Here is a 12,670-nt window from a genome sequence, read left to right as displayed (position 1 = left end):
TTCCTGTAAACACCATCTAATTTTATTTTAGGTTATATCTGTCATTTTCTTATCCGCCGAAAAGGAAAGGGACGGGTAATCGACAAGCATAAAATTTATGGAACACACGTCAATTTTAAGCACAAATCTAAAACAACCGTCTAAAAATTCGCCCGGGTTATTCATTTATTTACTCATTCTTCCTAAAATTAAGAGCTGTCAATCATCCGTCCCTTTCCTTTTCGGCGGATAAGAAAATGACAGGTATAACTTAAAGTAAAATTAAGAGATGTCTGCAGGAATCGGGGCCATTGTTTTTGAGAAACCTGGAAAGTCCCTCATAGTCTATCTTTTATATATTATACCTTTGCCCTTACAATGTATTTTTGAATAATTATGTACCCGAGCAATGACAAAATAGGTAATTATCACGAAATAGTTACCTATACAGCGCCATCTATTTTTTTTCTTAATGTGGCCTTGAAAGTCTCATTTTTAGTTTCCAGGAATCGATTATATTTTTAACACGCTTGTGTATTCGATACTGAGAATCGATTAAGTCGATTGTGAGCGAGCGTCACTACTAACTAACATTAATTGAACTGTCAAAATCGCGATTTCGTGAAAGTGATCAATTTTCCTATTTTATTATGATTTCCTAGTTAGTATGTCAATTATTTTCAATTAAATAACATTAATTAATATTCAAGAATATAGTCAACATATATAAAGGCGATATTTTAGGTTTTTAAGGGTCTTACTAAATGTTTATCTGCTCACAAGCAAGGAACAAAAAACAGGTAAATATTAGGTAGGTACTTAATTTTATTGTTTTGGAATTCATGTTAAAATTTAATAATTTCTATAAGTTAATATAATATTTATTTAAGATTATAATTACTTTATAATTCGTAGTTTTTGAATTTATTTTAGGGACAAGTGTTAATTATGATATCTTGATAAATATGTTTTTTTCTTTATTTAGGTTTGCGGCAGTCCTTTAATTATTAAAAAAGTTTGTTTTTAACAATCTCACTAGTTGAATTTATTTTATTTCTTTATATTGGTGGGGACATATCACAAAAATCGTTTTGTGATCCCTAGTTTGGTTAGGACATTACAGGCTGATCACCTGATTGTTCGAAAGTAAGATGATCCGTGCTTCGGAAGGCATGTTAAGCCGTTGGTCCCGGTTACTACTTACTGATGTAAGTTAGTAGTCGTTATATGAGCCATGTCATGCCTTTGGCAGCTCAATAATAACCCTGACACCAGGGTTGATGGTGTTGGTATTCCACCTCACAACCCACACGACAGAAGAAGAATTTCTTTATAACAATAATATTTCCACTATATTTTTTAAATTATTTTACATGCAAAAAATTTAATAACTATTATAATTTAATAAATATAATTTTCGTGTTTTTTTGCTATTTCCATTGTGTTACTTAGTGGGCTCTGTTTTCCGCATTTAGACTCTAAGATGGCCCATTATGCGTTATTTTCATAATGAATATTACTAAATATTTCTATATTTCAGGTACCTAACTCCCTGAAAAACAAATTACTCCGACAATAATTTTCTATGAACACTGAAAATAACATAATGACCATTGGCATAAAATAAAAAAGGATGAATTTAAGAAAGAAAGAAAAAGTGAAATGTTCATAAACATTTTTTAATTGATCGTAAAAATAAAAATACTAGAAGATTACAGCCTATAATTAAGTCCCACTTTTGGGTACAGACTCCTGTATGAGAGAGGAACAAAGCATACTTGACAGCTGAACTGGAAAATATAAATAAAAAATGTATAAAAACATTCAAAACGACCATGAAATTATTTCAAATGTACAAATTAACAAACAAAGCAATGTAAATTATGAAAACATTAATATAAAATGTGAACTAATTGATGATGACGAGGAAGAAGAGAGAGAAAAAGAGAGTGCAACCGACGATAACGGTTATAATACCGAACATATTCTGAATAACATCTGGAAAAATAAACCGAAAGATCTGTCCATTAATGCTGTTAACACAAGCCTGAATAACAAAAATACTTTAATTTTAGAGAATCCAAATACTACTAACGATAGTAAAGCAGTCTTTACAAGCAATTCGGTTCAAATAGTAGTCAAACTAGAGCCTGTAGAAGAGTATGAAGAACATGGAGAAGGGATGGCGACAGGAGAATTGGAAAGAGATAGAAGTATGAATCCGAGTGAGCTGGTTAAAACAGAGATCGCAAATGACCCGTGTGATGACTATCATTCTGTATTTCTTCAGGAACGTTCACAAGAAGGTATTGTTTAATTCACTTTTTATTTGTTTGAAACTGCGCTTTTAGTGGAATAATGGACGACAGTTATAAATTGCTAGCGGGTCTGCACGACAACCTTGTCGCGTACGGCGCCATTTATATCGAGAGCTTCGACTAATAAACGCAGCAAATGTAGTAACATAGGTAGACGTCGAACGGCTATTGGTTATCATAAGAACTTAATTATTAAGATAGTTTTCATTTAGTAAAATCAGTAACGTTTGTAGTAGAATTTGTATGAAACCGTGTACCGTGAAAACGTCATAGAAAAACGTGAACGTGAAAACATTGTTGCGTTTTTCTTAATTAAAAGTAGTACACATTGAGTACTTAATGCATTTCGCGATGGATGTACCTCTGACAACTATAAATTGACTACTGTTGTAGTCATGCGCTTATGTTGATTTTTCAATTTATTTATATTTCAGAAACACCATCAATTTCGCCCGAACCGAACCCAACAAGTCTGGGCAGGAAGCAGAATTTAAAAAAGCTGCACCCTTGTCCTCATTGCAACAAGACATTCATAAAGAAAGGCCATTGGACCCGCCACCAGGCCGTGCACAGCGGCGCGAAACATTTCACTTGCGACATATGCCAGAAACAATTCACAGCCAAATCAAACCTTGTGCGGCATAAACACATACATACAGGCTTTAAACCGTTCTCCTGTGACACCTGCGGAAAGACCTTCATTGAAAAGTCCTATTTAGTCGCGCATTTAAAGACCCACATAGGTTTAAAAACTTTCAAATGCTCGGAGTGCAATAAAGGATTTTTAGATAGAGCTCATTTGTTAAGACACGAGCGAGTTCACACAGGGGCAAGACCGTATCAGTGTGCGGTCTGTCATAAACAGTTTACCCAAAGCGCTCACCTAAGTTGCCATAAGAAAATCCATTTAACCAAGAAGGTTTATTACTGTGACATCTGTAAACAAGGTTTCATTGACTTGAAAGACCTTTTTGAGCACAACAAAGTCCATATAGGGGAAAAGGCGTTCAGCTGTGAGGTTTGCCATAGGCAATTCAGCCAGAATTCTCACTTAGCGGATCATATGAGAATCCACAACGGTTTGCGGCCATTTATATGCTTCATTTGCAACAAGACATTCAGTCAGAGCTCAACGTTGAATCGTCATGTCAAAATACACAGCGGGGAAAAGCCGTTTACATGTGAAATATGTCAAAAGAAATTCGGTCAGAAATCGCATCTGACCAAGCATTACTTGATGCATAGTAAACACAGTCATATTCAAGTGACCGAACTGATTGAGAAGTTAAACCAAAAAATTATAAATAACAGTACGGAAGGTGTAGGCGATGAAATTATAATAGGCACATAAAGTATTAGGGACTAGGTATATTATTGTATTTTTTTTTCTTAATGTATTGCAGATGAAGTGTAGATAAAGAGTATTAACTCATACTCCTTAATTCCGGACACCTAGTGCATATTTTGGTGCACAGAAACTTAATCTAATTTTACTTAGACAGCTCTGAAATTAATGCCATTTTGGTTTATGATACGTGCAAGAAAGTGACGCAACTACTTTTAGTCCTGGCAAATTGGTGTGATAGGGCCATTGGCCCCGATTCCTGCAGACACATCCTAATTTTATTTTAAGTTATACCTTTCATTTTCTTATCCGCCGAAAAGGAAAGGGACATATAATCGACAGGCATAAAATTTATAGAACACACGTCCATTTTAGGCAGGACTTTTAAAAGCCCACCCGAAATTTATATATTGGCCAATAACCCGACAGACGTAAGTTGACAGCAGCACACGTCAAACGGGTTGCGTACCAGCGAGATTGAAGAAAAGAAAAGAAAGAAGAAAGATTGCACAGAATCAACTCGGGTATCATTTTCCTATATAGTAATAGGTAATAGAAGCTATATCCAGCAACAAAAACCGCCACTTAAAATTTGAAATCCCCATGTCTATAAAAGCCATTTTTATACTTACTTGGGTATACTTAACCCCTGCCTACTCCATCAGGAATACAGGCGTGATGCCATTATGTCTTATAATGTTGTTAAATACCTGTGTTACTTGAAAGAAACCGTTTCTAAACAAAAAATAATTATTTTTTATTTTGACGATTTTTAAAAAAAAACGGCATCTCAAACCGTTATATGAGTTATGTCAAAAAGTCATAAATAATTAGTACGATAACCATCTGTCAGGATATTACGGTTTTTTTTTGCCGTTTTCGAGATAATCGGATTTTTCATAGTAGCTCCATACATTTTTTTCATAAAAAAATTATAATTCATCCGCTTTTGCACAGAATCAACTCGGGTATCATTTTCCTATATAGTAATAGGCAATAGAAGCTATATCCAGCAAAAAACCACCACTTAAAATTTTAAATCCCTATGTCTATGAAAGCCATTTTTCGATCCATAGTGCGGCCTAACCGGAGCACGGACCTCATGTAACGCGCGCGACGCGATACTGGTTTCAGGCAGGCACTTATGTTGATAAATTAATGATAATTGTTTTTTCAGTGGATTGGATGTGCATTTTTATATTAAAAAAATATTGGAAGAAGTCTGTGTTTTAGACAGATAAATGTTAATATAGTTGTAATAGTTATAAGTTATGTATTCAAAGCAATAAATGTAATGACAAAACATTTTGTAGCAATTGAATAAAGATTTAAGACGTAAGAACATTCTCTTCTTTCTTTTTGACGTGACTTATTGTAGATTTGCCGCAGATGGCATTAACTACTTGGCCGGACAAATGGGGAGCGCTGAAGGCTTTCACTCCGCACAACGTTTAAGACAACACGCCTGAGGGTGCCCAGTTGGGCGCGAACCTCGGGTCAGGGTGTCGTCAGAGACGGCGATACGGCTTACCTATCACGTAGGTCTAACAGAAAATTCGGTGAGGTGTGGGTACTTAGTTCATCTTGCGATGGATGTATCTCTGACTATCCCAATTGAAATCTTGTGATATTATTTTATACTAAGGAAGTAACTGTCTGCCTTTAATGTCTCTGCTACCTTTAAAACATTGGTAAAACACCACCAACCCACAGTGGAACAGTATGGTAGAATCATGTTTTGGGTGGAATACATTACCCCATCCGGTTGATTGAGTTGAGGGGAGGCCCGTGGCTAGCTAGCACGGTGTAAGACGTAAGTTGTTGCTGGCTTGTATACCTTTTTACGCGCCCAGTTACGGTTAAAAATGTTAGAGTGTGTAATATAAAGTCAAACAGTCTCGAGTATAATCGATTTTTTAAATTATAACTTCTCGATTTTAGAATTTTTAACCATACCGAATAGTAATGACCACATCACTACCCTTGTTGTTTTTTTTAATTTTCCTTGTCAATTTATGCGTTTTACCTGTAGCAAAAGTGGCGATATATGCAAAGTTAATAAGGGAAACGCTGATAAGTTTGTATTACCACTATCTCTTTCTATTCCTCTTATAATGTTCTAATTAAAACAAACGATACCAATTCGTGTACTCCTTTCGCTTTCCTATTAGCATTTTCAGGCAATTAAAAAGGATTTTTGACTAAAAACAATGTGAAAAATGTCTTCCGAGTGGAATATTAGCGGTTTGTGCCGCTGTTGTCATACTGAGGGCAACGTACGAAGTCTCGGGGCGCCGTATTCTTATGAAGGAACCGAAGAGATTTACTCTGTTATGTTGCGAGAAGCCTTTAATATTATTGTAAGTATTTTAACTATATTTTCTTGTATATTCAGCTTCGTTATTATTTTTTCTATATATTGGTCATGTTTGCTTTATTTCTACGTTCATTACATGCTTGTGGACATAGAGAGAGTCTAAGTATGGTCCATACTGTTTATTACCTACTCTACACTAATATTATATATGCGAAAACAACTGACTGTCTGTAACCTTTTCACGCTCACAACCGCTGAACCGATTTTGATGAAATTTGGTATGGAGATAAAGAGAAAAAAAAACTAAATTTGAGTTTGGAGTGATGAAACCTAGCCAGTATTTACAATTTAGTTGAAAAAGAGAATGAATGTTATGTTATCGAATGCTGCTATTATGTGCGTACCATGTTAGGTTTTATTAACAAAATAACCTATGATTGATCGTCAAACCCGAACCTGAGACGTAAGAAAAAGATAAAAATACATTTATCTCGTGAACTTAAATTTTAAATATAATTTTATTTTACTATGATCTCTTTATTTAATTAATTATTAATATGTTATTATTTTAAATTTTAATTTTGTGAAAAACAATTATGTAATATTTTTTAATTGATTATACAAAGTACTAATACTTAGTGTTCATTATTTTATAAACTATATTATTGTCTTTATAGATTTAGGTAAATTAATGCTTCATAATATTACAATTTAAATAAATACCTACTTAAAATAGGTATTTGTAAACTTTATAATACTTTATTTAAGAAATGATAATAAAATACTATATTATTGTAATTTTTCCAGATAACCCCCACAATGGGAGAGAACAGTGCATCTACATACTGTATCTGCGTCGCCTGCGCACCCCGGTTGCGCGATGCCGTGCAGTTTCGGAGACAAGTCCTAGCTAGTGAAGAGAAGTTCGCCGAGTATTACAGTAAAGGTTAATATTGGTGCTTACGTTATTAGAAAAAAAGAATGTAGGACTTTCGAGGCTCCGGTAAGCAAAATAATTCAGATGGTGTTGTACAGCTTTAACGTGATAATTACCAATTTTCTCATTGTTTAAGTACATAATAATTCCAAAATATAATGTAATGGCAGAAGCATTATAAAAATAATTGTTGCTTGATATTTGGATTACATTATGTATAGAATGATGTTGCTACCTATATTGCTTCTCTTTATTTTGATTAGAATAATAATGGGTGGAAGTTGTAATTGTGCTTGGGTGTAATAAAAATTCAAAGTCATCATTTGTACCCAAAATCAAAGGTAAAAGATGCATGTGTCTGTTATCCATGAATTTTGAAGGTTAAGCAAAGGAAAATCTGTACAGCACCATTTATATTGTTTTCGAGGAAAGTAGCCTGAAAAATCCCTCATTAAAAAAAGAATGATCAAAATCGGATCATAAACGACGAAGTTATCCCCGAAAAAACATAAAAAAGCAATATACGGTCGAATTGAGAACCTCCTCCATTTTTGAAGTCGGTAAAAAAAAAACACCATCACAACGTCGACCCTAGATAATTATAAGTAACACCTTACATCATCATCATCATGGATGACTTATACTATTTTTTTATTTAAAAATGAAAGATTTTTATTTACTGTTTCAGGGTTTCCTACATTCGAAAATGACGTCAAAACTGAGGATGAACCACGTGAAGGTAATCAAATCAATCATCAATATGCCAGTGTATGGCTCGACTTGGCGGGGACACTGCCGTGCCCCCGCATAAATAAGATTAGTCTATAACTTGTAGCAAATGAGACTGTTGGCATAGAATACGGAATAATACTATGTATAGCTCCTATGTACAGTGGCTGCAAGTTGTCTTTGATTACTTGTGGCTCTGCCCACCCCAGTAGGGATTACGGGCGTGAGTTTATGTATGTATGTATGTATAGCTCCTTACTTGGAATAATACTAAGTAAGGAGCTCGGTAGCGCAGCGGTAAACGCGCTCGGTCTGCGATTGTTGAAGTTAAGCAACTTTCGCAAAGGCCGGTCGTAGGATGAAAAAGTTTTCATCTCGAGCTCCTCCGTGCTTCGGAAGGCACGTTAAGACGTTGGTCCCGGCTGCATTAGCAGTCGTTAATAACTATCAATCGGCACTGGGCCCGCGTGGTGGTTTAAGGCCCGATCTCCCTATCCATCCATAGGGAAGGCCCGTGCCCCAGCAGTGGGGACGTTAATGGGCTGGTGATGATGACTATGTATAGAACGGTAACTCTCTGCCCCGCACCAATTCGTACTGGACGCAGAGCTAGATGTACCTCATCCCTTCTGGGGCAGGGTGTCTCTGGTCGGACACTTCATACAAATATCTTATTGTTATCGTTTACCGAAGTCCGTGGTCCAGTGGTTGAGCGTTGTGCTCACAAAGACAAATCACAAAAATTACTTTGTGATCCCTAGTTTGGTTAGGACATTACATGCTGATCACCTGATTGTCCAAAAAAGTAAGATGATCCGGAAGGCACGTTAAGTCGTTGGTCCCGGTTATTACTTAATGTAAGTACGTAGTCGTTACATGAGCCATGTCAGGGGCCTTTGGCGGCTCAATGGTAACTCAGACACCAGGGTTGATGGGGTTGGTAATCCACCTCGCAATCCACACGATAGAAGAAAAACGTGTACCGCCTAACGCGTAAGTGTGAGCGAGACAGTCGACAGAAATTCCCCCCACCCCACTCCTTAGCGTCTTACGGCCATTTAAGACTAAAGTAAGACCCAGAGGGGGTGAGGGTGAATTGGCGCGGGAGGGGGGGTGGGGGGGAGAGAGTTACCGTTCTATACATACATACATAAACAGCCTATATACGTCCCACTGCTGGGAACAGGCCTCCCCTCAATCAACCGGAGGGGGTATGGAGCATACTCCACCACGTTGCTCCACTGCGGGTTGGTGGAGGTGTTTTTACGGCTAATAGCCGGGACCAACGGCTTAACGTGCCCTCCGAAGCACGGAATCATCTTACTTTTTCGGACAATCAGGTGATTCAAGCCTGAAAAGTCCTTACCAAACAAAGGACAGTCTCACAAAGTGATTTCGACAATGTCCCCATCGGGAATCGAACCCGAACCTCCAGATCGTGAGCCTTACGCTCAAGCCACTAGACCACGGAGGCTGTTACCGTTCTATACGTAGTATTATTCTATGACTTAAAAAATGTATATTTATACTGTAATGATAGTGTATTGAAGTTGAAATAAATAAAAAAAAAAATATTTTACAATAATTTCAGTCGTTAAAGAAGAGGACCTTCAGAGCATTGATGACGTGGAAGATAGCATGGATCACGATGGTGAGATATTAATTTATAGCATGGTATAACCTCCACCAACCCGCAGTGGAGCAGCGTGGTGGAGTATGCTCCATACCCCTTCCGGTTGATTGAGGGGAGGCCTGTGCCCAGCAGTGGGACGTATATAGGCAGTTTATGTATGTATGTATGTATAAGACAACCTGCGAATAAAAAATAAGCAGTCCCCGACCACACAGCGACAGGATTAGCAGAACGTAGTGGGTAGCTCACTGGGACGGGCTAACCTATAAAATGCTGCTTAGGTTCTATGACGATCTTGTGACGTAGCGAGTAGGCGCCGCTACTTCAAAAGCGCACCCCTGAAATTGGTCGGTGTACTGCGGTTAGGAAGGCGATAGGGGCAACTACCGTTCTACACGCCCTATCTATGGAGTAATGAAGGCGATTACTCCATTGACAAGAGCGCAGCTCTTAAATAAAGAGAGAGAGAAGTAGTGTTGTATCGATACATTTTCATCTGAGTGTTACCATCACTAAAATCTCGGTCAGATATCTAAAACGGGCGTGCTACATGTTAATGGAACCAGGGGAACCGACCGGCGAACATACTTTATATATAGTTACAACTAGGTAACATACTCCACTAACTCTCTAATGTTACTGTTGTGCAGTACTAGCACCCAAAGAGACACGTCCATAACATTCGTTCAAAAGCGCACCCCTGAAATTGGTCGGTGTACTGCGGTTAGGAAGGCGATTGGGACAACTACCGTTCTACACGCCCTATCTATGGAGTAATGAAGGCGATTACTCCACCGACAAGAGCGCAGCTCTTAAATAAAGAGAGAGATAAGACAACGAGCCGGGTCTGCATGACAACCGCGACGTACGCGGCGCGAATTTTGTTGAGTGCTTGGACCAATAACCGATTCAAAATTCAAAAATATTTACTTTTCAAAATTGGCTTACAAAGTCAGCGCTTTTTGAACGTCAAAAATTAAATTTTATATTCGTGCTAATTCCTGCAGACGCCATTTAATTTTAAGTTATACCTGTCATTTTCTTATCTGTTCAAAAAGAAAGGGACGGGTAATCGACAAGCATAAAATTTATGGAACACAATTCAATTTTAAGCGTAAATCTAAAACAATCGTCTAAAAATGTTGTTACCATTAAATTATTATCTCTAACATTCCAAGGACGTAAATGTTATTATTGAAAATTAAGTGAATTACTGACTAATGTATTTTATTACTATTAAGTACTTGTCACATATATAAAAATCATTAAAACTGTAAATAAATCTTTTACTAAAAGTTCAAAATTTCAAAGTAAATGTAAATACATTGGTCGTGGGTAATTTATTTTTTACGAAATGGCAACACACGGTGGGATGAAGTCAGCCGGGCTAACCTTGAAATGTTAACTGTCACTTTTGAGCATACCTGCGGGCTTAGCACCATAAGGACGCGACTCTTTCTCGCCGCATCTGTCTCTTTCTGTGCAGTACTGTGAGAGAGTGACGGGTGACGTATGTCGAAGCGAGAAAGACTTGCACGCTTACGGTGCTAAGTTAGTTTTCTTATACCTACCATGATTAATAGATAAGAAAATAAATTCGGATTGTGTGGTTTAGATACCGACCGGGAAATCGAACCATTAACACTCGCTTTTAAGTCTTCACATGGAGATAATGATCATCTTAGAGAGGAACTTTCCAGGCAACATTCCTTAAAAACAATATAGCTGGCGCTGTGAAGATGTCCTTAGTTTAACGGCCAATAACCCGACAGAATTAAGTTGACAGCACACGTCAAACGGGTTGCATACCAGCGAGATGCCTATTTTAAAATTAACAGTTGTCAATCACCCGTTCCTTTCTTTTACGGCGGATAAGAAAATGACGGGTATAACTTAAAATAAAATGAGGAGGTGTCTGCAGGAATCGGGGCCGTTATTGTGCAACTGATTTCAGATGACAATCTACCCTCGATGGAGATATTCATTCAGCCGGTGATGGACCTTGAGGACCAGCCACTCTCCGTGCTGGCAGCCAGCAAGATCAAACACGATCAAGATGGTAGGTTTCATAAACGTCTAACTTTTAGTATGTGGTTGTCTGGAAGAAATCGCTTTAAGCGATAAGGCCGCCATTTACCATGTACTTAGTTAAGAGTCTTTTTGTAATTGTTTCTTTTTATTTTGGTGTAATAAAGTGGATTTGTATTGTATTGTATGTTAGAATAGAAGCAAATTGAATTGGGTCATTTTGATTACTAAATAAAGACACATTAAAAAGAATTAAGAATGCTACACCGTCAAGAGCGTGGCTCTTAAATTAGTGATGAATAAGAGTCATACCACTTACCGATGCATGTTGAGCCGCAGATATACCAAGAAATTCGTCCCACATGGCCCCAGCAGTGTTTTTAATATATCACTATTTTCACAAATGAAACTGACTAATTTTTGTAACACTTAACATACACACACAAAATAGTACAAAATTAAACAAAATATCCTTCCAAATATAAGGTGTAAGTGACATCGTAACGAATACTGAGGGGAATGATTCTGAGTCGATATCAAGTGGAATTTTCTCTGAAAATTCACGTTTTTTTTTATTATTTTCGTATAAACTCAGAATTATAGTCTGAATCACTTCGTTATTCGTTACGATTTCACTAACACCTTGTATGTAGAAAAATCACCGAAACTGAATTTTTATAAGTTGTCCGTACCGATCCCGTCTTTGAGCCAATATGGCGCCGATTCGAAACTACCCTCTTCTTAAGTCATTTTTGTATAACCACTTATTAGAATATTATAGTGCTCGACGAAATTGTATTCAAACGCGAAACTATTTGTAATCCGACCGAATCAAGGGACATGCGATAGGTGCCCGGGCTCTGTCCCATTTCGCATTACGAGTCCCTGTAAATACCGACGAGGCGACGTCCGTCCCCCTTCGCGTTCCGATCGTAACTGAGCAACTGTCAGGCAGTCAAGTTAACAAGATAATTATCTATTTTCTTATTACTTTTGTACAGTCATGAGTAATACCATGTACCCACTTTAGAACCCTGTCGCACTATCATATTTGACATTTAATGAGGCTTACCTACGGTTTAAATTGTCAAAAAAGTTAATGTGACATGGTTGCGAAGTGTATATATCGTGGCCATATCATAGAATTGATCATTTCATGAAATGATCGACCATTTCATGAAATGGTCGTATTTCATGAAATAGAACAACATTCGTTGGCCACATCATGATGTGGTTTGGCCAGATCAATGAACACAAAACGTTTAACGATATGACCAACTAAATGCATGATTACTTCATGATATGGCCAAACGTTAGCGATCATATCGTAAAATAGTAACATTATCCACCGGTAGTGGCGCTGGTGTCGCTTTGTTTTTGTTGT

At 37.2% G+C, this 12,670-nt stretch overlaps 3 protein-coding genes across 4 annotated transcripts in view; 2 read left to right on the top strand and 1 right to left on the bottom strand.

Annotated features, from left to right (window-relative positions):
* Positions 1-11,738, bottom strand: part of LOC126379216 (tRNA pseudouridine(38/39) synthase-like) — a 76,544-nt gene extending 64,806 nt beyond the window's left edge. The window contains exon 1 of the mRNA XM_050027907.1: positions 11,606-11,738. Within this exon, the coding sequence (XP_049883864.1) occupies positions 11,606-11,650 (45 nt within the window). The 5' untranslated portion in view covers positions 11,651-11,738. The remainder of the gene's footprint in view (positions 1-11,605) is intronic.
* LOC126379209 (zinc finger protein OZF-like) lies at positions 590-4,986 on the top strand. Of its 2 annotated transcripts, none has more exons than XM_050027899.1 (3): positions 590-779; positions 1,520-2,285; positions 2,732-4,986. In XM_050027899.1, exons 2-3 carry the CDS (start codon positions 1,790-1,792, stop codon positions 3,646-3,648), a joined length of 1,413 nt encoding a protein of 470 aa, XP_049883856.1. In that variant the 5' UTR covers positions 590-779; positions 1,520-1,789; the 3' UTR covers positions 3,649-4,986. The 2 variants fall into 2 exon arrangements, with proteins under 2 accessions (XP_049883856.1, XP_049883855.1); XM_050027898.1 differs by having other exon boundaries at positions 590-790.
* LOC126379174 (gastrula zinc finger protein XlCGF57.1-like) overlaps positions 5,766-12,670 on the top strand; it is a 39,198-nt gene continuing 32,293 nt past the window's right edge. The window contains exons 1-5 of the mRNA XM_050027841.1: positions 5,766-6,002; positions 6,767-6,905; positions 7,585-7,635; positions 9,217-9,276; positions 11,213-11,317. Of these exons, the coding sequence (XP_049883798.1) occupies positions 5,862-6,002; positions 6,767-6,905; positions 7,585-7,635; positions 9,217-9,276; positions 11,213-11,317 (496 nt within the window). The 5' untranslated portion in view covers positions 5,766-5,861. The remainder of the gene's footprint in view (positions 6,003-6,766; positions 6,906-7,584; positions 7,636-9,216; positions 9,277-11,212; positions 11,318-12,670) is intronic.

Source organism: Pectinophora gossypiella, chromosome 28 (assembly GCF_024362695.1).
Source record: "Pectinophora gossypiella chromosome 28, ilPecGoss1.1, whole genome shotgun sequence".
In the NCBI taxonomy this organism is placed as follows: domain Eukaryota; kingdom Metazoa; phylum Arthropoda; class Insecta; order Lepidoptera; family Gelechiidae; genus Pectinophora; species Pectinophora gossypiella.
The sequence above is the reverse complement of the archived record's forward strand: the minus strand, read 5'-3'. Positions and strand labels throughout refer to the sequence as shown.